This window comes from Psammomys obesus, unplaced genomic scaffold (genome assembly GCF_907164565.1).
Source record: "Psammomys obesus unplaced genomic scaffold, mPsaObe1.curated_primary_1811, whole genome shotgun sequence".
NCBI classification, from domain to species: domain Eukaryota; kingdom Metazoa; phylum Chordata; class Mammalia; order Rodentia; family Muridae; genus Psammomys; species Psammomys obesus.
This window is the reverse complement of record NW_026594240.1, coordinates 476697-496702: the sequence shown is the minus strand read 5'-3', so window position 1 is coordinate 496702 and position 20006 is coordinate 476697. Positions and strand designations below refer to the sequence as shown.

At 57.1% G+C, this 20006-nt stretch overlaps 2 protein-coding genes and 1 long non-coding RNA gene across 6 annotated transcripts in view; 2 read left to right on the top strand and 1 right to left on the bottom strand.

Annotated features, from left to right (window-relative positions):
* Positions 1–8967, top strand: part of Rarg (retinoic acid receptor gamma) — a 19803-nt gene extending 10836 nt beyond the window's left edge. The window contains exons 2-8 of one of the 4 annotated variants that reach the window (XM_055618297.1): positions 3015–3163; positions 3880–4021; positions 4496–4656; positions 4762–4938; positions 5104–5308; positions 5596–5754; positions 7720–8967. In XM_055618297.1, coding sequence (XP_055474272.1) covers positions 3015–3163; positions 3880–4021; positions 4496–4656; positions 4762–4938; positions 5104–5308; positions 5596–5754; positions 7720–7919 — 1193 coding nt within the window. In that variant the 3' untranslated portion in view covers positions 7920–8967. Of the gene's footprint in view, positions 1–3014; positions 3164–3879; positions 4022–4495; positions 4657–4761; positions 4939–5103; positions 5309–5595; positions 6437–7719 lie in introns of those variants that run through there. The other 3 variants (XM_055618296.1, XM_055618295.1, XM_055618294.1) reach the window with 3 other exon arrangements.
* Positions 6395–9682, bottom strand: LOC129684991 (uncharacterized). Its single transcript, XR_008721427.1, has 3 exons — positions 9577–9682; positions 9034–9224; positions 6395–6457 (listed from the first exon to the last, which is right to left on the bottom strand). It is a non-coding gene; the product is annotated as an uncharacterized LOC129684991 (long non-coding RNA).
* Positions 9683–11570: 1888 nt separating this feature from the next.
* Positions 11571–20006, top strand: part of Itgb7 (integrin subunit beta 7) — a 12481-nt gene continuing 4045 nt past the window's right edge. Inside the window, exons 1-8 of the mRNA XM_055618344.1 lie at positions 11571–11637; positions 16486–16689; positions 17467–17668; positions 17752–17922; positions 18596–18837; positions 19193–19351; positions 19523–19618; positions 19721–19810. Coding sequence (XP_055474319.1) covers positions 16489–16689; positions 17467–17668; positions 17752–17922; positions 18596–18837; positions 19193–19351; positions 19523–19618; positions 19721–19810 — 1161 coding nt within the window. The 5' untranslated portion in view covers positions 11571–11637; positions 16486–16488. The remainder of the gene's footprint in view (positions 11638–16485; positions 16690–17466; positions 17669–17751; positions 17923–18595; positions 18838–19192; positions 19352–19522; positions 19619–19720; positions 19811–20006) is intronic.

The window sequence follows — 20006 nt, the reverse complement described above, 5'->3', positions numbered from 1 at the left end:
TGGGAGTGACAGCCTGTAGGGGACGACAATCTTCGTAAGACCCCCGAATATCCGTCTTCCCCCTCTCTGTAACGGGAGATGCCAGGCATGGGGCGGTAATAAAAAGCTGGGGACTGAGCGGCAGTAAAAATAAAGTCCAGATGAGAAGCGGCTTTGAAGCCCCAGCGCTGGCGGGGGTGGGCAGGGAAGGGGCGGCTCCGAAGGGGCTGGGAGAGGAGCCTGGAGCACCCGGCAGGCTGACCGGGGCTTGGCGCTGCGCTGGCCGCCGGGTTCGGATGGCTGCAGACCTCGGCTTAGGGGCAAGCCGGGAAGGGGCGGGCAGCGGGCGGGGTGCTGGCGCTGGGGGAGTGCGCACGCCGGGTCACTGAGCCCCGCCAACGCGCCTAGCTCCTTGGCACCCGGCTGCGCTGTTTACAAGTTCAGATTTTTTTTTCTTTTTTCTTTTTTTTTTCCAGGGCAGAGCTGCTCAGATTTAAGGACTGGGAGAGTGGAAGAGGGAGGTAGCAGACCGGGCAGTGCCGTGGGGATGGTGGGATAGGAATCGAAGCCTGCTGTGTACAGGGTGAAGAAAGCATGGACCTAGCACCTTGCACTAAGTCTCTGTGAAGTCTTTACCTTGCCATGCCCAGCGTAGTGGGGAATTGTGGGCACATTGGCCTTTGAGGTAGAAATATCTTGGGGGCGGGGACGTTGGCCACAGGGGTCCTGGGTAGGGACCATATCCTCATTTAGACCCCTGGAGACCCTTTGGGCTTGGTAGCTCAACGTTTTTGCATTTCGATTTGTGCCAGCAAGTTTGGCCAGTAATGGGCGCACAGAACAGCGGGCTGGGCTCCGCCACACTCGGAGGGAGAGTGGTTTACAGGGGAGCTGGGTGCTGTCTTAGGGGCACTCGGATGGATGGAGTGTCCTGGTGTTGTGCTGACTGGTGTCAGCGGGAGAGAGCTGTAGCTTGTGAGCGTGTAGCCCGATGATGGATGTTGGGAGTCAGTGTGAGTGGGGCCTGATGCCTGTGAGGTCCTCCCCAGCCCAGGAGCCCACGGGAAGTCCGCCTGCTTTTGTGTCTGTGTGATGTTGGCCTACAAAAGTGTGTGTCTTCAAGGAGATGTGTGCAAGATTGTGAGTTGGGCAGCCCAAGCCCTGGGCCTCGCAGCTGGGAGCGTTTACAGCCGGTTATAAAGAGTTTGTTTGAAGCTCCGCTCAGCCTGGCCAGGAATTTCCTCAATTTCAGCAATTTGGGCTTTAAAAGGGGAAAACGCCAGAGCCCACCCCCACCCCCCCAGCGGGGGCCCTGCCTAGTGCAGGATCGGCCTCCCAGAGCAGGGGCTCAGCTTAGGGCTGAAGGGGGCATCGCCTTGTGTCCCAGAAGATCCTGTCAGCACTTCAGTGCCCTCCACCCACAGCGACCTCAGAGCCGTCGGATCGCACTTCAGGGTGCACGGGGCGGGGTCGTGCCAGGCGGGTGCCGAGAATGAGGGACGGTGCCGCTGAGATGGCAAAGGCTGCCCAAAGGCAGGCTCTCTGGGGCCTGCCGGCTTGTAATTGGCTGGTGCTGTCCCATGCCAGCCTGACCGCACCCAGGCCTTGCGCAAGAGAGGAAATGAGGAAACGGGGCAGCGCAGTTTGGGAGAGAGTGCCACCCCACGCACAGGCCTGTGGGCAAGGCGCACGCCCTGGGGACCCCAGGACGGCCTGAAAGTGAGGGCCTGAAAGGCATTCCAATCCTTCCCACGCCTCACAGCACCTAGCACTCAGGCAACCCCACCCCCAGTCTTGAATAAACTCGAGGCACCCTCCTGCCGCACTCCTTTCAGAGGGGAACCGACTCCAGCAGGATTCTTATGCTAATGAACCTGTGGGGGTGGGGGGTGGTCAGGGCTTCCCTCTTTGTGAGCTGCTCTGGAACCCGGGGGGGGGGGGGGCCCGCTCCCCTCACTGTCTTGGGTGGGCTGCCCAGGGTGGGAGGAAGGACACTGAGGGTCCTCAGGCTTTCTTCCAGTCACCTCCAAATGTGGGCAACAGGTCCTGTGGGCCGGACCATTGTCAAATGTCCTGAGCCTCCGATGATGGACCCCGCAGTCACACAGCCTGTGGTACTCAGTAGTCTCCTATAGAAAGTGTGGGCTCCCCGGCTTGGACAGGACCCCTTGGGAACCACAATCGCTGTTTCTGAGACAATGAAATCAGAAGACTGAAGACTGGCTCAGAAAGGGTCTGGGGTAGCTCCCATCCCCCCTCAGCTCTGTTTACCCAACGTCACCTGACTCTCTGCTACCCCCAAACTGCTCCTCCACCTAAGGATCTGAGCAAATACCTGTCTCCCTCAATCTTTCACCAGAGGCTACTCAGCTCTGCTCAGAGCTCAGAGCCTTGCCTGCCCTGTCCGAGCCGCTCAGCCAGCTGCTAATGCTCCCCTTGCTGACTTGGAGTGTTTTCAGGAGTGAATTAAATGAATGAAATCATTCAGCCAGGTGCTGGCTGTAGGTGGCCTGTAACTGCCCTGTTTGCCACCACATTGTGCCCTCCCCACCCCCATCGCTCCCAGCGACTGAGGGCGTGGAACCCCGGGTTATCCCAGTGACAGGAAGTGAGCCCTAACCTTTCCACTGAGGCCATTTGTAACTCCCCTGGAACTGGAGTTACAAATGGTTGTAAATCTCCATGTGGGAGCTGGGAATTGAACCCGGGTCCTCTAGGGGAGCAGCCAGTGCTCTTTTCCACCAAGCCATCTCTCCAAGCCCCTTATGACTGGGAAACAGAAGCGGAAGTTAACTTCTAGGTTGGTCTTGGTCTGGAGTTTGCAGAACTGAGCGGTGACATACAGGAGTTGGCCAGGTGGGGTGAGGTGGGGTGGCAGGGGCCTGAAATCTCGACCAGCTGCAATGGCAGTGGCCGGCTGGGCCCTCTCCTGAGTGCCTACTAAGGACATAGGCACATTGGTAACAACAGCTGTCAGCAGCAGGTCCGAAGAAAGGGGGTGCTCCTGCTGACCTTCTCTACTGCTTTTCCCCCAGCGGTGGAGACCCAGAGCACCAGCTCCGAGGAAATGGTGCCCAGCTCTCCCTCACCCCCGCCACCCCCTCGGGTCTATAAGCCATGCTTTGTTTGCAATGACAAGTCTTCCGGCTACCACTATGGGGTCAGCTCCTGTGAAGGCTGCAAGGTGTGTGCATGGTGGGAGGAGGGCTCGGGGCTCGGTCACTGGGGAGATGAGAGGGGAACACAGAGCTGGGAATGTAGCCTAGTCGGTAGAATGTTGCTTAGCACCCGTGAAGCCTTAGCGACCCTCTCATGTCGGCCGCCGGGTGCTGGTGGCAGGGCATGTCTGTGGTCTAGACACAGCAGCAGAGGCAGGCGGCTCTCTACAGAGCTAGTTCCTGGACGGCCAGGGCTACACAAAGAAACCCTGTCTCAAAAAACCAAAAATAGAGCCAGGCATGGTGGTGCACACGTCTTTAATCTCAGCGCCTGGGAGGCAGAGGCAGGAGGATCTCTGTGAATTAGAGGCCAGCCTGGGCTACAAAGTGAGTCCGGGACAGCCAGGGATACACGGAGAAACCCTGTCTTAAAAAACTAACTAACTAAAGAGCAAAGATAGCGATAGACAGACAGACAGACGGACAGACGGACAGACGGACAGATGGATAAAAAGCACTTTGAAGACGAGGGAGGCAGGTGCTATCCTCACACGAGTTTTGCCCGTGCCGCACAGGGACGGCTCGGGTGAGGTGCTGGGGATGTAGCTCAGCTGTGGGGTGCAGGAGCCCCGGGTTCTGTCTCTCTCTCCTTCACACTCGCACCCTAGACAGACAGACAGCAGGCCGGGTCAGGCCGGCCGCTGTGTTGTTTAGGAACGCTCCTGCCCCCCCCCCCCCCCAGGGCTTCTTCCGACGCAGCATCCAGAAGAACATGGTGTACACCTGTCACCGCGACAAGAGCTGCATCATCAACAAGGTGACCCGGAACCGCTGCCAGTACTGCCGGCTGCAGAAGTGCTTCCAAGTGGGCATGTCCAAGGAAGGTGGGTGCTCCCCTTCCCGCCCTGCAGGCCGCGCGGCCTCCACCAGCCTCCCCTCCCTGAAACCTGGCGCGGGACTCCCCTTCTGTTTGGTGGGCAGAGAGCTGGGCAGGTCTTTCACAGGACAGATCGTGAGATGGCCCCTCCTTTCTGCCCCCCCCCCACCATTGTGCTGCCAAGGCTATAAGTGGATATCCTGCCTGCATATCCTGCCCCCAGCTCCTGCAGGGCAACCGGAAGGGCAGGATGGAGCCGCATTGGCCTGGAGAGAGAGCGGGCTGTTGGCTCTGGGTGGGGCCCGGGCAAAGCAGCCTGGAAATAGGAACTTACGTAGCAGAGAGGGAAACTAAGGCACTAATTAGGGCTCCGGGGAATGAATCTATATTCTCAGTGAGAAGTGAACCCGTTAAGCTAGGCTGGGGGAGTGTCAGAGAGATGCTGAGCGTCTTGATCCTTCCCTTTGCCTCCAACCACAAGCTGTAAGGAATGACCGGAACAAGAAGAAGAAAGAGGTCAAGGAGGAGAGCTCACCTGACAGCTATGAGCTGAGTCCACAGTTGGAAGAGCTCATCACCAAGGTCAGCAAAGCCCACCAGGAGACGTTCCCCTCGCTCTGCCAGCTGGGCAAGTACACCACGGTGAGTAACGGGCAGTGCCTCGGGTCAGGCAGGGCCGGGGCCGGCTGCAGCGGGGTGTGCCCGTGGGGGGGTCCTTTACACTTCCGACCCCTTTCCTCCCCGCAGAACTCCAGTGCAGATCACCGGGTACAGCTGGACCTGGGGCTGTGGGACAAGTTCAGCGAGCTGGCCACCAAGTGCATCATCAAAATCGTGGAGTTCGCCAAGCGCTTGCCGGGTTTCACAGGACTCAGCATCGCCGACCAGATCACTCTGCTCAAGGCTGCCTGCCTGGACATCCTAGTGAGTGAGGCCTGGGGGTGGCGGGCCAAGCCTTTGCCTCCTGGTTGGCCTGGCCTGCCCTTTCCGTCGCAGAGCTACACCGCACCGCCTTACTCCTCGGTTTTACTTAGGAGGCCTTGCGCAGAGGCAGCGCTAACCACCGTCCTTACCCGTGCCCACGTGCAGATGCTGCGGATCTGTACGAGGTATACCCCGGAGCAGGACACCATGACGTTCTCGGACGGGCTGACTCTGAACCGCACCCAGATGCACAACGCCGGCTTCGGGCCCCTCACAGACCTCGTCTTCGCCTTTGCTGGGCAGCTGCTGCCCCTGGAGATGGATGACACGGAGACCGGGCTGCTCAGCGCCATCTGCCTCATCTGCGGAGGTGCGGGGGCGCCCTCTCCCGCCAGGCCCCAGCCGGTTGGGGGGGGGGGAGGCCTGGGGATCTCTTCCGGGGAACTGTTGCCGCCCACCCATCCTCCCGACTTCCCAGATGGTGGGTAGGCTCTCCGGCTAGCCGAGCTAAGGGAAGAGGAAGGAGGCAAGGGCAGGGCACGCGCAAGCCTGGCTGCGGCGCGGGGTCCCTGCTGAGGCCTTCCATCAGGGGGGCGCCCTGGGGGCCGCGTGCCAATAGCGAGGGGCCCTGAAGCCCCTGCCGCTGTGTCTGTGTAGACCGCATGGACCTGGAGGAGCCGGAGAAGGTGGACCGGCTGCAGGAGCCGCTGCTGGAGGCGCTGAGGCTGTACGCGCGGCGCCGGAGGCCCAGCCAGCCCTACATGTTCCCGCGGATGCTCATGAAGATCACCGACCTGCGCGGCATCAGCACGAAGGGTCAGTCCTGCGCGCGCACACGCGCCCTCCCGGCTCTCAGGCCCGGGCAGAGCGCGGCGGAGAACCCTGCCCTCCGTGGAGCCCCAGCCTGGTACACCCCACTGCGGAGACTTCGAGATTTGGGACAACAAAGTTTCTGTTTTGGTTTGGCTGCTGCTGTGTGTTGGTGCGTGCGTGCGCGTGTGTTTGTGTGTGTGTTGCTGAGGCTGGGGTTCAGGCCTCGTGCATACGAGGAAAGCGCTCTATGCCGAGTGATGTTTCGGCCCTCCTTGACTTTTTATGTCTTAGTTTTGTTTGGCAACTGGGTGGGGTAAGCCGATTCCTACTCGGAAGTGTAAGGACTGCGCGTTCCACACCGTGCGCTTAGAGATGGGCGGAGCCGCGCGTGCTGAGCTGTTCATGCGTGTGGTTTCGGCGGTAGGGAGACTGAGGCAGCAGGATTACTTCGGGTTCATGAATTCAAGGCTAGCCTGGACGTTTCCGTCGTCACAGTTCTTGTAGCGTCAGGAGTGTTTGATGAGCATCCCCTGTGGCAGAAGCCAACAAGCGCTGGCGGGTGGAGCCTGGCTGCCGTGGCGCGCAGTGGCCAGCAGCTGCATGCAGCGTGGTCTTCAGAGACCATTTTACAGCTCAGGCGGCGGCGCAGGCCTTTAACGTCAGCCCGAGAGGCGGGGGATCTCAGTGAGTTCCAGAACAGCCAAGGCTACAGAGAGAGAGAAGGAAGAAAAAGAAAACCCAACGTGTGTGTGCGCGCATATATATGTATATATATGTATATATGGCGTTTATTCATTTGTTTATGGGTGTTCTGGTCGGTGTATGGTGTAGAGGTCAAGGAATAACTACAAAATCAGTTCTAGCCCACACTGTAGGTCGTGGGCACCAAAGACTGGTTATCAAGCCTGGTGGCAATTGCCCACTGAGCTATCCTACTGGCCCTAAAAATTCTGTTTACTGTGTGAGCACGCCCACACGCGCACACTCATGCGCAGGTGACGTGTGCTCTAGCCTGTGTGTGGAGGTCAGGACACAGCTTTGGAGACTCGATTCTTTCCTTTCACCGTTCCGTGGGCTCATGGATCACATTCGGGTCGTGAGGCTCACACACCATCCACTGAGCTGGCTGCCGTCTCACAAGCTCACAGTGCAGTTGTGAAAAGATGCTGGGCACGGTGGCACACAGAGGCAGAGGCAGGAGGATCTCTGTGGGTTCGAGACCAGCCTGGTCTACAGAGTGAGCCATAGCCGGGCTACACAGAGACAGAGAAACCCTGTCTCAAAAACCAAAAAGAAAGAAAGAATGAAAAGTCACAATACAGGCTGGAGATAAGAGCACTGGCTTCTCTTCCAGAGGTCCCGAGTTCAATTCCCAGCGCCCATATGACAGCTCCCAACTGTCTATGGCTGTAGTCTCATGGGGCTCGGTACCCTCTTCTGTGTGCACACAGACACGCACACAAGACACCGCTACACACATGAATTTAAAAAGGGAAGACACCCTGAAAGTTGAGCATGGTGACACATGCTTGCAATCCTGGCACACAGGAGGCAGAGGCAGGAGATTGCTACAAGTTCAAGGCCAGCCAGAGCAATATAGCAAGACTCTGTCTGAAAAAAGAAAAGAAAGGGAAAAGAGCAGGAGCTGGGTGCTGTGGCCTGTACCCCTGATGCCAAGGATGGTTGCGGGCTTGCCTTGGCGCAGAGTTAGTTCCAAGGTAGCCTGGGCTCCTGCCTCTAAGGAACGGACCAAAGCAGAGAAGGCCTGAAAGGTTCAGCGGGCTAGTAAAGTTCTGGGCTGGTGGGGTCGTCTAGAACCTCGGGGGGAGGGGCACCCAGAAGTGGCTGTACGGGCGGGCGGGAAGGTCTCCTGGCTCAGGCCAGCCGGCCAGCCGGCTCTGGAAGGTCTGGCTGCGGTCTCTCCTGAGGTGCTTCTGCCCTTGCAATCCTCTTCGCTTCTCCCTGTAGGCGCAGAGAGGGCTATAACCCTGAAGATGGAGATCCCGGGCCCCATGCCCCCCCTGATCCGAGAGATGCTGGAGAACCCAGAAATGTTTGAGGACGACTCCTCGAAGCCCGGCCCCCAGCCCAAGGCTTCCAGTGAGGATGAAGCCCCAAGGAGCCAGGGCAAAGGGGGCGAAAGCCCCCCGCCTGACCAGGGCCCCTGACCTACCCCACCGTGGGGTTGGGCTCCAGGCAGCAGACTGACCATTTCCCAGCCATCCCTAGTGGCTGAGAGAGGACCTGCCCTGCCCGCTCCCCACCCTTCCGATGAGCTCGTGGTTTTGCCAAAGTTTGTAGGGGGGCCTGTGTTCAGCCCTGTCCTGTTCTAACAGCTCCCCCTACAGTCCGGGGACTGCCCCGCACCTGCCCGGAGAGCCTGGGAAGGCCCAAGCTTGGGTCCAGACTCAAATCTCAGCACTGCCTTTCAGACTGGGGCCACAGGCTCCCCAGGCAGGAGGACGCCCCGCCTTCCCACAGCCCCTTCCTCTGCCAGGTGCTTGGGCCTCCGGGAGCAAACAGGAACACTAGAGACCAAAAGGGGGCCGCCAGGGGGGCTGAGCCCGCCCTCGGCCCTGCCCTGGGTGCCTAACGCTGTGCGATGACCCTGCCACGCGCCCGCCCTCTGTGCGCATCCTCATTCTGCCCAGCGTGGGGCAGGCGGGGCCCTGCGTTTCTGGGGCGGGGCCTGGGGGTGAAGGGAGGGGCCTACCGAGAACCTCTGCTGAGGTGCCGCGCCCCAGGGCCTCCGTTTTACAGGCCGCCCCTTCGCCCCTCTCGTGCCTTGGCTTCTTGCCCCCATCTCAGCCGTTCAGGCAGGGACTTCCACACTACAGAGGGGCCAGGCGTCCCGTCCCTCTCTTAGTGCCTTCTCACCCTTGACCCCCCGAGCAGCTTGGCCCCGGGAGGGGAGATGCTGCTTAGCTGATCCCACCCCGACCCAGAGGAAGCCTCTATTTATTTATTAGCTTTTGTTTACAGCCTGGAGTGACCCCTTCCTCCAGGGGTCTTGGGAGGGGGGCCCAGGGCCTCTGTGACCCCTTCTTTCTTTCCCCAAACTCCCAGTTTGTATTTAGCTGCCAAATAAGATTCCTGCGGGCTCCCCCTTTTCTCTGGGGGGTCAGGGTGCTGTCCCGTCCCCTCTGTTTACATCACCCCTCCCACCCCGCTGTTTCGCATATTGCTGAGTTTTCTATTTTTGCAAAATAAAGTGATGGAAACTCAAATGGACCGTGGCTCCCTCGGCCAAGTCACACCAAGTCAGGGATGTGACCCGCTGACCTGGGCAAGGGGCTGGGTGGGCACATGGGGGTGGGGGCTTCGGGCTGCCTGGACTCTGAATGGCCTCCAGCCACCGTGAGCTCTCACTTCCGTCGGATCCTGTGGGTTCAGGTTGTGTCTGAGTGGGCAGTGCCCTGCTCTGGGCAGCAATCTCCTGAAACTTCATTTATTTTGCACACTTGTCCCCCGGCCTGGAAAAGAACCACAGCGCCCTTAAGCCCCACTGTTTTTAGGGGTTGTTTGTCTGACTGAGGCAGGGCCCCTCTGTATCTTAAGCTAAACTCACAGTCCTGCCCACTCAGCTGTGAGTGCTGGACCACAGGCCTGAGCCACCACTCTGAGCTCACTCCTCAGGGAGCCCTGCACCCTCTGAGCACACTCTGCGACCTATGTGCCTTCTCTTCACCCCGTCACCTCTGCTCCTGGTCTCCGCACCTTCTCTTCTTCCACTCCTTGGAAAGACCATTGCCCTCTGCCACTGCCCCTTGCCCTCTGAGACTGTCCTTCAGCCCCTGCTGTGCCCTGGGACAGGACTTTGCTTACCTTGCCCTTGGCTCTCTTCACCGTGACCTGGGCACATGGGAAGGAGGTGGGTATGGGACAGGGGAGGCAAGAAGAGGAGGGGGAAGAGCAGCAGAAGAAAGTGAAAGAATATTTAGAGGAAACCACAGGGCCAGGGGAAAAGAGGGCATTGTCATGGTAACCACTGGCTGAGGGGGAAGGGCAGCGGGTCTGGCTGTCCCTTAGCCTGGAGCCAGCTAGGCCCTGCCTGGAGAAGCCCCTCCAGCGTCTTCCAGGGTCCTAACTTTTAGGAGTATCTATCTATTTGTGACAGGAATACATTTGCTCTGTTTCTTTGAGTGTTCTCAGTGTTCAGCTGTGGTTCAGGGAAGGACGAATCAGATGAGGATGTGGATTTGGTCTCTTTGACTAATCACCTCCCAAAGCAACCAGTTCAGCCAGCTTATTTTGAAAAACATGAAAACAAAAGCTTATCTATCATTAAAAAGGGAGAGAGAGAGAGAGAGAAATCCTATTTGTGTCTACACAGCCCCTTCTGCCAGGCTTTATGCTGCCTCAGGCCCCAGCGGCGGTTCCTGCACCTGCCTTCCCAGACTCTACTGCTGTCCTGGCTCCTGGACTCCCAGTGGCACCTCTAAACCTCACCAACTTGCCAACTACCTAGAGCCTGCGCCTCTCAAAGCCTCTGCTCCTTACCCACTCAGACCCCTCATTCCTGCTGGCTAGAGTCCCTCCCTCGTCAGCGATGGAGACTGGACATGCCTCTTGACAGCCCTGCCAAGCCCCTAACCCTGAGCGGCCTTCTCACCCATCCCAGACAGTCACGTGCGCAACTGATAGCCACCGTCTCATCCTTGCCACAGTCTGAGTGCAGACGAAAGGGCAGCCATAGGACGACCTCAACCCTCCTAACACTGCGACTCCTTGGTACAGTTCCTCATGTTCTGGCGACCCCCAACCATAAAGTTATCTACCTCATAACTGTAATTTTGCTACTGTTATGAATCATAATGTACATAGCTGATATTTCCGATGGCCTTAGGCGATCCCCGTGAATCGTTTTGTTTTGTTCAACTTCTGTGGGGTCGTGACCCATGGGTTGAAAACCACTGGATTAAGGAATACAAGTGAGGAGTTTTACTATTTCCTGTTAAGGGAGAGAATGCCATGATATTAGCTCAGGCAGGTTGGCTCCAGAGTCCAAATAGTTTAGCTGCACGCTGTTAGGAGACGTTTGGGAAAAGACCTCAGATTCAATCCAGATTATAATTAGTTAAATGTATTGATACCGCTGGCAGTACAGTAATCTTTGAGCCAGTTTAGGTTCTGCAGCTCAAAGGGGAATAAGGGAAGGATTTTTAAAGGCAAACCCCACAAGACCTTGAGTAGCTGCACAAGCCAGCCAAGAGCTGCTTTGTTTGCTATACCAAGATTAGGTAGTCAAGGTGACCTCAGAGAGGTCCTTGAATGTCTGCAAAACAAACAAACAAACAAACAAACAAACACAATCACAGTCATATCATAACAAGCAGATGGTTTTGGCTGTATACTTCTGGGTTGGGGGAACCACAAAGTCAGGGTTATTGGGAACTTTCAGGGATTGGTGTCAAGAGACAAATGGCTGTTGGGTACCAAGATGGATACCTAGCATAAAATGTAGGGGTTTTGTTTTTGTTTTTTAAGTCATCACCACAACATGTGGTCCCTGGGTTTCCAAAGGAACAGAAATCTCAGTTCCCTCCTCTTCAGTACTGTCTTCCTGCCTGGCTCCCTCCTCTGTGAGGTAGTGGAGAGAGCATTGATTTTTGGAGGGCACCACCTGGTCCTTGTGACCCTTGACTGTAACTTGACAGCTTAGAGCGTGAGGGATGCTCAGAGAGGGGGTTCCTTGTCCTCGGTCCTCAAGTTACCGGCCCACTCCTGTCTGCTCCACCTTCTGCTAGCTCTGCAGCCCTCCCAGAGGCCCCCGCCAGGGCGTGTCACTTCCTCCTCTGCTGCCTCTTGGTGTGAACACAAAGGCTAGTGCTCCCGCTCCCACCGCTCCCACCGCTCCCACCGGAGGAAGGGCTGCTCCAAGCACCTGTGAGTATTGCCCGGGCACTGCCCACCGCCTCCTCCCTCACCAGGCCCACTCCCTCCCACCTCTCGGGAAGAAGGCTCTGGCCTGGACTCTCCAGTGCCCTGTGTGGTCTTAAGAAAGGCCCTGCACCTCTTTCTGCATTCCTGTGGGCCCCGTTATTCGTTCTCCACTATCCCCAGGGGAGCCGGAGGAAGGAAAGGAGGTAGTTCTGGTGGTACGGGTGGGTGCTTCCACGGACGGAACAAGGCTGACACCACCGTGGGCTTCTTCCAGCACCTCCTGTCTGTCCCTAGCTGCTTCCTGGCAGCCCAGGATTCTTCCCACTTGGCACCTTGGCCACACGCCCCTTCATAGCCTACTGAGGCTTGCGATAGCGATAAAGTTAGTACCGTCAAAGCATAGTCACAACCATAATCATTTTAATTATATCTTTATGGACCAGGGCTGTAGGCCACTGGCACAGCTTGAGTGAGGCCCTGGGTTTGATCCCCAGCACTTAAAAAAGCATTTTTACTTAGGTTTATAAGGAATCATAAAGGACAAAACTACCTCTGATCAAGAGTCATTATGGGGCATTGCAAATGAGAACTGAGCCCAGAATTAGAATAAGAATTATTTGGTCAAGGCTGAGCATGGTGTCGCACACCTTTAATTCCAGCACTCAGGAGGTAGAGGCAGGCGGATCTCTGAGTTTGAGGCCAGCCTGACATAAAAAAAGAAAAAAGAAAAAAAGAAAAGAAAGAAGAAAAAAGGTCAGCCGGGGAGCTTGAGCTTTGAGCTGCTTAAATCCACCTGTGCCCTGCATGTCCTTGACTTCAGTTTCTCTTTGCAAGGAGGAGGCTGAGATAGAAAATGCTTCCTGTCTCTCATTAGGACCAGAGAGAAGGAAGTAAAGCAGAGAACTGAGAAGTAGAAAAAACAGCCGCGTGAGATGTGTATGTGTGTGTGTTAGGAAGGGGAGAGACAGAAGCAGGTGGCAAGATGAATGGATTGCCAAAGACGACAGAGTGGAGAAGGGTAGGGCAGCCCATGCATGAGGCCCGTTAGGAGAGGTGAGTGAGCAGGGGCGAAGGTGGAGCCCGGTCCAGATGAGTCTAAACTCAGCCTATGCTCAGCCTCCCTGACCACAGCTCTCAGCACCCAGGGCCGCGGTTTCGGTGCGGCTAAGCTGGGGTCAGCCCCTCGCTGAGAGCAGCAGCTCTGTCAGGAACTACACCCATCTGAGGGCACATGGGTGGGGAGCAGGATGGGGTCCAACGGCTCGGCACCCCACCCTTCCCCACACTCCCCGCAGACGGCATCAGTACCTGAGTCTGGACCTGGCTGAGGGGTGTGGGTGTTCTGTGAGGCTTCACTCCTGGAACATGGCAATAGCGGCCTGCTGACGCTGCCTGCAGAGTTGCTGCACACGAGGGTCCTGAGCACGCACACTCCTGCATGCATGTGCTCTCCTCCATTGTCTGTGCTGTGGGCAGCGGGAACTCAAGTGTTAGACACCTCAGTGGTTAAGAGCGCTTGCTGCTCTCGCAGGGAACCCAGGTTTCACTCCCAGCACCCACATGTTGGTTGATTGCTCCAGTTCCAAGTGCAAAGATAGACACTTCAAAAAATATATATACACATCCAACAAAAATCTAAAGATAAAAAAGAAACTGTTGAGTGTGAACGTGGAGCTGAGGCTTGAAAGGAGAATTGTAACGTGCTGAGCAAGTGCCGGGCTACCGAGCCACCTTCATTAGACCCCAAGTAACCGAAGGTAGCCTGTCACGACAGGGCTGGCTCACGACTTCCCCTTTCCCGTACAAGGGAATTTATGTGAGAATTCTTTATTTTAAATTGAATTATAAATTTTGATTCAAGGCCAGCCTGGTCTACAGAGTGAGTCCAGGACAGCCAGGGCTACACAGAGAAACCCTATCTTAAAAAAACAGAAAACAAAACAGAACATCTGATTTTGGGGCCACAGAAGCAGTTCAGTGGTTGAGAGCATCGGCTGTTCTTCCAGGGGACCTGGGTTTGATTTTCCAGCACCCACACGGCAATTCACAGCCATCTGTAACTCCAGTCCCGGGGGCTCCGATGTTCTTTTCTAGCCTCTGAGGGCACCAGGAGCACAGGCTCTCCACAGGTATACATGCAGGTCTAACACCTGTGCGTGCAGAGCAAATGTGAAAAATCTGTTTCCATTTACCTCTGTCTGAGACAGAGGTCTTCATTGTTTTGTGTGTGGATTTCCTAAGTCATCCCAGCGCTATCTGCTGAAGGTCATTTTTCCTCTGTTGAATGGTTGGGCACCTTTTTTCAAAAAACAATTTGCCATGGATGGATGGGCTTCTTCCTTCTTTACTTGCTTCCTTGCTTTTTTCATTCTTCCTTTCTTCCTTCCTTCTTTCTTCCATCGTCCTCTTCTTTTTTTTTTTTTCTTTTTTTAAAGACAGGATCTCTCTATGTCGCCCCTACTGGCCTGGAACTCCTTACATAAGCCAGGCTGGCCTTGAGCTCACAGAGAACCTTCTGCCTCTGCCTCCTGAGTACGCCTGGCCCTGAAGCCTGAGTTCTAGTCCACTAATTCCTGCTCCTGCCTTTAAGTCGGTACCGCAGTGATTAATGTGGCTTCATGTATTCTTGATTAATGGAGTAAAGCTTTTTTTGATAAGAGCATTTTCTGAGACAGGGTCTCCTGTGGTTTAGGCTGGCCTCAGGTGCCTGTTCTCCTGCCTCTACCTCCCAGTGCTGAGATAACAGCATGAATTGCCACATTTATTTTTGAATCACAGTAATAGATCACCTGTTCAGTTTTTACTTATTTTAAAAAAAGTCTTTTTTTGAGACAGAGTGAGTTTTTCTGTGTAGCCCTGGCTGTCCTGGAACTCACTTTGTAGACCAGGCTGGCCTCAAAATCAGAAATCCACCTGCCTCTGCCTCCTAAGCACCGTGATCAAAGGCGTGTGCCGCCATGCTGGGTTGCTCAATGTTTAAAATTAACTGATAATCAGTTTTTGCAGTGTAGTCTAGGACCTATGCATAGCCACGCTTTCTTCCACGCCACAGAAAGTGTGGCCACTCACGGCTGCAGCCCTCACACTTGAGAGGGTAAAGAGAATTGCCATGGGTTCAAGCCCCACCTGGGCTACAGGGAGGATCAGGCCAGCTGGGTCCCTGTCTACAAAACTCCAAAGCCAAAGCAACAGCAGCACAGTTCTGCAGAGCCAGCTTAGTGGGTGAGGATGCCCCCAGCTGAGCCCAGTCCCTGTCCCACAGCTGTCCTCTGACCCCACACACCACCGTGACAGGGGCACGCTCCCACCGCCAGTTAAACAGATGAGCATAAAACACAAAGCTAAACTAGACCGTCAGGCTGGAGAGGCGCGAGCTTGCTCCTGCAGGGGACCCGGGTTCAGTTCCTGGTACCTACAAGCTGGCTCACCTCAGTGCTGCCGCACTCCCCAGCCGTCATGGGCGCTTTATGCATTTGGTGTACATACATGCAGGCAGGCAAAACACCCACTCGTGTAAAATCAAATAAGATACATTTATTTTAAAAAACTAGGGCTGGAGAAACAGCTCAGTGGTTAAAGGCACAACTCACAGGCACCTATACCTTCAGTTCCAGGGGATCCGACGCTCTCTTCTGCCCTCCAAGGTCAGCAGGGACACACGGGGTGCACAGACATAACAATAAAATAAAATGCAGATCCAGCATCAACAAGAATTTCTTTTTACGAGGTGTCCTTCCTCCGCCTGCCGTGTTCACGGTGGCAGCGGCGATCCCCGAGCACACACTCCTGTGCGGGCCCCCTCCTCCCTTCCTCTCTTCCGGCCTTCACTTCTTTAGACTTCAAGGCTGTCGGGCATTTGCTCAGCTCCTTCGCTTTACAAAGGTGGAGGCTGAGGCTCCGGAGCCAGGCAGGTGTCTGGTGGGTGGGACCTGGCGCTTCCCGTTGGTACCACCTTCACTGCAGCTCGGAATGTTGGTGAAGAGATCCGAGAATGGTCCTTTCTACTCCAGACTGTCCCGTCCTCTTTTCTTCCTTCCTTTTCCTTTGTTTTTGAGAGAGGTCTTTCTAGGCGGCCCTGCCTTGCCTGGAACTCACTGTGAAGACCCGGTTGTCCTCAAACTCACAGAGATCCACGTGCCTCTGCCTCTCACATGTGCAACTATGCCCAGATTAAAAAACAAAACAAAACAGTGTATATATATTTAATGTATATGTGTGTGCCTGTGTGTGGGTGTGTGCACACAGGTGCAGGTGCCCATGGAGATGGAGTTACAGGCAGTTGTGATCGGCCTGGAGTAGGGTGGGAATAGAACTCGGGTCCTGCAGAAAAAGTGTGCCTTTGTGCTTTTTTTTTTAAGATCTTATTTCTTTTTATTTTTTGGCTACGGGTGGTTTTACTGTATGTCTGTCTGTGCACCACATGTGTGTCTGGTGCCCTTGGAGGCCGAGCGTGTGGGGTCTTCTGGAACGGGAGTTACCGAAAGCTGTGAGCTGGCATGCCACGTGCTGGAATGGAACCCAGGATGGAGGCCATCCCTGGATGAGCAGCCAGTGCTGAGCCATCTCCCCTTGTGAGCCCACTTGTGCTCTTAGCCACTCGCAGGCCCTCCTCAGGCTGCACTGCCTGCCCGGGTACCTGAGGTCTGCACGGAGGCAGACAGGTCTCTGGGCCCCGCCCCTGCTCCGTTTCCCACCACTTTGAAAAGGCTGCTGAACGCAGAGGGGATGCAGAGCTCTGAGGACAGGGATGGCGTTGGGGTAAAGCTCACCGGGGCCACCACAGGCTAAGCTGAGAGGACCAGTGCCGGGCCCTCCCTGAGGACCCAGGTGTGCCTTTGTGTCCTATTATAGGCCATGGTGGACATGTCAGCCCTTCTCATTCTTCTGCTGGTTCTGGGCGGAGGTGAGAGCCAGCTGGATCTCAGGATCACACCCTCGGGCGAGGCCGCGGAACGGGGGGACCCTGACCTCTCCATGCAGGGGTCCTGCCAGCCAGCGTCTTCCTGCCAGAAGTGCATCCTGGCACATCCCAGCTGTGCGTGGTGCAAGCAACTGGTAAGTGGCTCTGTGGGCCTGGAGCCCTGCGGCCCTGGAGCCGTGCATGGAGTGTGCACAGCCTGGACATGCATGCGGGTCAGGTGGGCGCGTTTGTGGTTTTTCTGGGTATATTCTTCAGTCTCATGGGTGGCTGAGCTGTTCTTTGTGGAAGCCTGAAAGAGGGAGAGGTGGCAGAGGAGCTTCAGAGACACAGTCTCTCACAGAAGGATGGAGAGTTAGACCTGTGGGCCTTGCTAAGAGGCATTGCACGCTCACAGGCAGCCGTAGTTACAGCTTCGTAAAGGGCCCAAGAAACTAGTGAAAGCGAAGCTGGAAGGCTGTGAGAGGCAGAGGTCCTAGGCCCTGGCTAGAGAGATGAGGCTCTGGGGACATCCGGTCTGTCTACCTCTTCCATTCTCTAGACCAGGGGCTGGCACCCGTGCCCACTGAGAAGCCACCTAACCATTTCCTTCCCCTGTGGTTTCCCAGTCAGTGCATGGTACCAGACATGGTGAGCGTGTGAGTTGCGTGTGTGCACGCTGTGTGTGTGTGTGTGTGTTTCTGTCCCTATCCTCCTCCTTCCCAGGAACTGGTGTGACTGGCCCCTTCCTATTTTGATGTGACCGCGCAGGGGAAGCTGGGCTTTCGGGGCCTTTTGGCGATCTCCACAGGAAGTCTGAGGCTCTGAGGAGAGGGGGTGGTGGGCGGGCTAGCGGGGGACAGAGCGGCGGGGTCTGCGGGGCCCTGTCCGGCTGAGGGGACTGGGGTGCCAACGCGCGTCCTCCCGGGGTGCAGAACTTCACGGCCTCGGGGGAGGCGGAGGCCAGGCGCTGCGCGCGGCGGGAGGAGCTGCTGGCCCGCGGGTGCCCGGCGCACGAGCTGGAGGAGCCGCGCGGCCGCCAGGAGGCGCTGCAGGACCGGCCGCTGAGCCACGGAGCGCGCGGCCAGGGCGCCACGCAGCTGGCCCCGCAGCGGATCCGCGCCGCGCTGCGCCTGGGTGAGTCCAGGGCCGGGCGGGACGCGCGCGCCGGGCCTGGGAGGCGCAGGGCTGCGGGATCGAGCCTCCCCCTCTCTTAACAGGGGAGCCCCAGAAATTCCGGGTCCGCTTCCTCCGGGCCGCCGGCTACCCGGTGGACCTGTACTACCTCATGGACCTGAGCTACTCAATGAAGGATGACTTGGAGCGCGTGCGCCAGCTCGGTCACGCCCTGCTGGTCCGGCTGCAGGAGGTCACGCATTCTGTGCGCATAGGTGAGCGTGAGCTAGCTACCCACATGCTGCCAGCCCGTGTCGCCGCTTTTCACTTCCACCGTTTCTTAGGCTTGCCCAGTGGTTAACAGACTCATCAGGCCAGGGGATCCTGACATCTCTCCTGAGCCACACTCACCTCAGTTGAAGCTGCAGGGGGATTGGCCGTAGCGGGACCCCTGAGGCCCAGCGGCTCAGACTCAGCTCCCGACCCGAGCACGGCCCTTACCCTGCCACCTCCACCAGTGTCCGTGGACAGCCTATCTGTCCCTACGTTCTGTGGTGACTTTCTTCCTTGGCTCGGAAGGGACTTACTTGTCCAGTGGTGCTGCAGAAGCGCACACCTTGAATCCCAGCCCTCAGGAGGCAGAGGCAGGCAGATCTGTCATCGAGGCCAGCCTGGTTTAGAGTGAGATCCAGGACAGCCAGGGCTACACAGAGAGACCCCGTGTCAAAATAAACAAGCACCCCCTCCCCAAAGCACCCTGTGCCACTGCCGCTTCCACCCCATGGACCCTGGCCTCCTTAGCCTCCATGAAGGCTGGCCTGCCCCTGATCCATCTCCTCCACTCCCATCCTCTTGAGCTGGCGGGACCACAGTCTTGCCCGTGCCGGGTGCCAGGTCCCCGCTGAGGTCTTGTGGTCTTTGGCACACCCTCGCTGCTCCTGCCTTCAGGTTTTGGCTTCTTCGTGGACAAAAGGGCGCTGCCGTTTATGAGCACGGTGCCCTCCAAGCTTCAGCACCCATGCCCCAGCCGGCTGGAGCGCTGCCAGCCGCCCTTCAGCTTTCGCCACGTGCTGCCCCTCACTGCGGACGCCCAAGCCTTTGAGAGAGAGGTGGGGCGCCAGAATGTCTCTGGCAATCTGGACCCACCGGAAGGTGGCTTCGATGCCATTTTGCAGGCTGCCCTCTGCCAGGTGAGGAGACAGACTCAGGATCTGAGCGCCAGGAGCTGCCTGGGGCTAGGACTGTGCGTGGCAGGTGCTCGGTGCACCCCAGGGGTTCAGCCTTCTGACCTCACTATGACCTGCGTGTTTGTCCTGGCAGTTATCTGGCACGCGGGAGTAAAAAGAGGCTCTCTCGCTAGTTCACAAGAGGACCTCCAATAACAACAGACTTGTTTGGGGAGGGGCTCAAGAGCTTGGAGCAGAGAATTAGAGCAGGGTGGGGGGGGGTGGACAGATGCACCCAGAATGAACCTGCTAGGTTCTGTGTGGCCGGGATGGCCCCACAGCCGTGCCTGGCCATGCGGACCAGCCCCTTTCCACTCAGGAGCAGATTGGCTGGAGAAATGTGTCCCGACTCCTGGTGTTTACTTCAGATGACACGTTCCACACAGCCGGGGATGGGAAACTGGGTGGCATCTTCATGCCCAGCGACGGGCAATGCCATCTGGACAGCAATGGCGTATACTCTAACAGCGCAGACTTTGTGAGTCCTCCCATGCCCCCACCCCACCTGAGCTCATCTCTTCTCTCCTGACTCCTCCCACTCCTCCCCTGACAGGAAGCCTGGGCCAGTCCTTCCTCCTGCTTGGGTGGGCCTCTGGGGCCTGACTTCTCTTGGTCTGAGGGTTAGCCAGGCATTCTTCTCCCGCCTCAGGACTACCCTTCTGTGGGTCAAGTGGCCCAGGCCCTCACGGCTGCCAACATCCAGCCTATTTTTGCTGTTACAGGCGCCACGCTGCCTGTGTACCAGGTAAGCATTCTCCAGCCGCCGTGCTTTAACTCCCCACTCCACTAACCTTTCATTCTTCCAGATCCCGGAGACATTCTCTTTATTCACTCCCTCCTCACACAGGAGCTGAGCCAGCTGATCCCCAAGTCTGCTGTCGGGGAGCTGAGCGAGGACTCCAGCAATGTGGTGCAGCTCATCATGGATGCCTATGATGTGAGGGGACTGGGGAGAGGGCAGGCAGGGGTGAGGGGATGGGGGTGAGGATGGAGTTGAGGGTGGGCAGGAGTAAGGGGACAGGGGTGAGGGGTCAGGGGTGAGAGGACAGGGGTGAGGATGGGGCTGAGGGTGTGCAGGGGTGAGGAGATGGGGGTGAGGGCGGGCAGGGGTGAGGGGATGGGGGTGAGGGCGG